Source organism: Cherax quadricarinatus, chromosome 53 (assembly GCF_038502225.1).
Source record: "Cherax quadricarinatus isolate ZL_2023a chromosome 53, ASM3850222v1, whole genome shotgun sequence".
NCBI classification, from domain to species: Eukaryota; Metazoa; Arthropoda; class Malacostraca; order Decapoda; family Parastacidae; genus Cherax; species Cherax quadricarinatus.
Window position 1 is genome coordinate 10,666,072 of NC_091344.1, and position 5,000 is coordinate 10,671,071.

At 37.1% G+C, this 5,000-nt stretch overlaps 1 protein-coding gene across 5 annotated transcripts in view; it reads right to left on the reverse strand.

Annotated features, from left to right (window-relative positions):
• The window catches only part of LOC128692253 (gamma-aminobutyric acid receptor subunit alpha-6-like), a 368,693-nt gene that overhangs the window by 52,700 nt on the left and 310,993 nt on the right, over window positions 1-5,000 (reverse strand). For all 5 annotated transcript variants that reach the window (XM_070096302.1, XM_070096300.1, XM_070096298.1 and 2 more), the window contains one exon: window positions 1,272-1,339. In XM_070096302.1, coding sequence (XP_069952403.1) covers window positions 1,272-1,322 — 51 coding nt within the window. In that variant the 5' untranslated portion in view covers window positions 1,323-1,339. The remainder of the gene's footprint in view (window positions 1-1,271; window positions 1,340-5,000) is intronic.

The following is a 5,000-nucleotide window of genomic DNA, read 5'->3' on the forward strand; positions in this document are numbered from 1 at the left end:
AAAGTAGAATCAGGAAGAGTTGACTCCACAACTGAGTGTTTGGTGAAGGATCAACTTGCTTATTTATCTAAGAATATATTTCCATCACCATTTGCTAACCCATCAAAGTAGATGCCTTATACATTGGTAAAGGAACCTTAATGCAAGATATTGAAACTACCTCCCCTGTCCTCCAATCGAACCTGGTTGTCTCTCATTAAAAAGCAACTATACAGGCCAGAGTCACTGCAATTGATCACTAATAAAAATGACACGAGAAAGCGAAAGCCAATTACACGTTTCCATGCTTAAAATTGGTGAGTAAGACACAAGTGTGACAGTTGGGAATCTTGAAACGTTTCTCCTACACAGTAGGCTTCTTCAGTCAGATATAGAGTCAGCAGGAGCAGCAGCGAAGTAAAGATGTAATCAGTCCACCAGCCTTGGAGAAATAGTATTTGAGGTTGTAATTCCTTCAAGCTGAGAGACTGACCACTAATTACTTCATCTTATCTTCGCTGCTACTCCTGCTGACTCTGTATTTAACTGAATAAACCTATTATGAAGGCGAAACGTTTTAAGATATTCAACTATTGCACGTGTGTCTTACTCATCATACTTTTCCACCAATAGTTACTACCTGACAATAATTTTGGTTTTGGAAAGGTCGTATATCTGCAGCTGATTTGTTGAACATCTCCACTACGCAGTGTATGTCACTGAATGAATCAAAGATACGTAGTTGCATTTGATGATGCTGGTGCCTTTGGGCATGTCACTGTGGCTTTCATCCGAAGCTACGACTAATAGCAATCTGTAGCTCCACTATGCACTATCTGATTAACTGTATTCTAGGTCGTTCACCTCGGGTAGTATTTAATGGACGAGATTATAAGTCACTTAAATATAACACAACACAGGATAGATTTCATATGAATAAACAGTATTCCAAGTTATGTTTTTAGTATATAAGTAAATTCCAATCCTAATGACCCACGTACAGTCAATAGGCCTGAAACTTACACTTATTTACTGTCTTGTGCAGTCATGTATGATTGATGATGGTGTTTAGGTGTCATCCAAAGGGCGTCAATTCCATCAACTAAATCAATTTCACGAACATGGTCACACAAGCACGATTAGATCGTAACTCACCAAAATCTTGTTATTTTGTGAATATTTGCTTCCTGGAAAACAAATATATAATTCAGCATGATGTAGAGACCATCACGAAGAGGAACACTCTAATCTTAAGACACTGAAGGAGACGCAGCAGGAGGCTGTACTCTTACCTCTTGTTTCTCGGAGAAGGGTCCCATGGAGCGGACGTTCATGTTGACCATGATGGTGGTGGGCGGACCTGAAAAACAAACACACAAGAACTTAGTTTTTAAACTCTAACAAACTTAGATACATCAGCAGTGCCCTTCTACCCAATTCTAGTATTCACATGGTGGGTACATCCAGCGTGTGAGATTATCCCAGTCTGGATGAGGTATATGGTGGGAACACCCGCAGTTTATAGTGAACGTAACTATTATAAATGAGAATAAATGGTTGGAACACCTGAATCTACCAGGGTGTATACGAGAGTTACAAGGTGGGAACACCCGCAGTGTGTGGCTCATGTACAATTGGACAGACACACTCTGCTAGTGTTCCCACCAAGTAATTCTCACACAGAATAATGTGTTAGAATTACACGATGGGAACACCGGCAAAGGATGGCTATCATGTCCTGTTTGAGAATTTCATGGTGAGAACTCCCACAGAGTGTCACTAACCTATTCTGTATGAGAGGTAAATGGTGATCACTGGTCAAGGTGTCCGCTTCTGACGAAGGAGTTGATTATAAACTTGGCTGAAGCTGTTATTATTATCAGTAGTAATAGTAGTAGGTACTAGTAGTAGTATATAGGAAAGAGACAGGCCCGAATAGGGTCATACAGTGCATGAAAGACGGAAAACAGTCAGGCTTGATTCAATTAAGGGAAACATGGCTGTAATTCCAAGTATCAAGAACGTTTCACCAGCATCCCTCCTGGAAGGGCCCAGTTGAAGCTGACAGCCTTAGCAGGACTCTCTCTTCTTTTTACACGATGGTTTCATTATACTTCACAATCTCTCCTTTACAACGACATCAATGAGAATATAAATCACATGCAAAATACCGTGGCTGGAACAACACACTGTTAACACACAACTAGAAGGAGAAACTTTAACCGACGTTTCGGTCCCTCCTGGGAAAAATTTCAATATCACTAGCGACTTGATAATGGTCCAGGACGATCGAAACGTAAAGTGGAATTACTAAGCCATAATCCTTTTTTTTTTGTATTAGTCTTGCCCAAGACGCGCCACGTACCAATCATGTCTCACGAAATCGTAATAACACGACTAGAAACAAACAACGGAAAAGATGGGGTTAGAACCCATGGCAAGTGAGTCGTAAAACTCCAGGCCAGTGCGGAAACCACTGGACCACCTGCCTGCAATACGATTCATCCAACTAGGCGCATTTATACACTACAGGAAGGTTAGCATGGGCCACCACTGTGACCACAAATGCAAGTTTTTACATATGAATCTCCCATCAGCGTGGAAGTGACGGACTCTAGCTCAAGTTTTACGGCTCACTTGCCATGGGTTCTAACCTCACCTGTACCTTACTGTGTTAATCTCACTGTCTGACTTTAAAAAAGTAATGTACTTCAAATCATCGACTGTGTCAAATAATTTACTGACATAATAAATGAATCTGAGAATAAATAAATGAGTTTGAGTTTCGAAGGCTTTGATGTGCCTTGATAAATGAACTGGAAAAGGTAGTAGGTTCAGTTTTAATTCCGTCTTTACTCTTCCATGTCATTGGATGGTGTGGAAAAAAGGCTTGAAACTGAACTCAGATTACTAGACAAATTAATTCTGACCACATTTAGGTAACCCATCAGTAAGTGTAACGTTATAGGTAAGAACTTATGAACGCTGACAAATGAGCGGAGAGTGTTTGGATCCGGCTTATAGATGCGGGGAAACCCTGTAAGAGTAGCGCATCCGTCCAACGATCAGTGGACGGAGGATCAAGCCTCCACTACTTCTTGAGCTTAATAAATAAATATGTAAGGTAAGAGAGTGGGGCTGTGGTCCAGTGCCCGATTAAAATCTTTGAAGGGCCAAGGGTATTATCACGCTGGAACGCCGAAAATACACAAATAATCCTCACACTCGAGAGAGAATCTTATGACGACTTTTCGGTCCGATTTGGACTGACTTGTAGGACCGAAACGTCGTCATAAACTTTTCTCTCCAATGTGAAGGTTATTTGTATATTGTTCCAGTCATGGTATTGTGTCTTTTTGTTCTTTACCCAAAATAGATGTATAGATAAATTTTTGCATTGTATGCAATGTATAGGTCCCAGAGTTACAGTGTAGTTAATTAATTGAAAGTTTTTATTAATTTAAGCCCTAAAACATCTCAGATGTATAAAAAATTAAAATTTATATATATATATTTATATATATATATATATATATATATATAGATATATATATATATATATATATATATATATATATATATATATATATATATATATATATATATATATACATATATATATATATATATATATATATATATATATATATATATATATATATATATATATATATATATATATATATATATATATATATTATTTTCCGTTTTTATGCATCTGAGATGTTTTTAGGGCTTAGATTTATCTCGTATGCGCTGGATTTTCTTCCCATTGTGTCCAGTGGATAATATAGGTCGTTTCTGCTTATATTTGATCCCACAAGGTCACTAAACCTGAGATATACCTGCGTGACGCAGTTATGACTCAGTTTTTCATGTTATATACCTCAGTGTTTATGTTTTTTTTGCCCTCACTTCCCCTTTCTTGTTCTTTGGTTCTTGTTACTGATGAATATTTTCGTCTGCCAGTTTCTCTTTCCGTCGCTTCCTTTGCTTGTCCTTAGGTTTACTCCACTTTTACTTCGACTACTGCTACTACAACTTCTACTACCTCCATGCCATTACTAATTCTACTATTATTGCCTCGCTTTCTGTATCTTGTCTCAGCTCTACAACTCTCCCTACTTATTACCACCACTGCTATTTCTACCTCTACTTATCCACTTCTTTCTTCCTCTCTTTGTTCCGTCCCTCCCCCCACTCCTATATATACTGGTTTCCTAACCTCCTATGTTAGTGTGACTTGTCAATGGTCTATGTCAGACCTAAACGTTGTCATAAGCTTCTCTCTCCTCTTTGTGGGTTATTTTTCGTACTCTTATCCCCTCTCCCCCCATCCTCGCCCTTCCTCTCTCTCAGCTTTTCTTTTCCCGAGTCTTTCCCTTCTCTAGCCTTCCCTTCATTAGGTCTTCCTTCCCCAGCCTCCTCCTGTGGCAAGTAACAGATGGCGAGCATCCCAGAAAATTTCAGGCATACATCATAGCAACGTAGGAAGAATCACCCTCCTCATCTACAGGTGGTCTGTCTATTTACCACAGCACTCTATATGTATATATACATATGCATTATATACACAAATATTTTATATTGTATATAAAATGTATATATATATATATATATATATATATATATATATATATATATATATATATATATATATATATATATATATATATATATATTATTTACTATCATTTACCAAACTCCGGTTCATGTTTGTAGGATCGAAGGAGGAATGGATAAGGTGATATGTACATTGTGTGGTCTCTTGAGTCGGAACAATGTTTCGTGGGGTCGAACCCTGGCCTGCCGCGGTTTGGTAAATTATATATATATATATATATATATATATATATATATATATATATATATATATATATATATATATATATATATATATATATATATATATATATATAAATATATATATATATATATATATAAAAGACTCATTTTTATATAAAATTTTGTAGGAACTTCTCAGCGTCAGTTTCATAGTTCTTCCTGTAACCTTACAAATA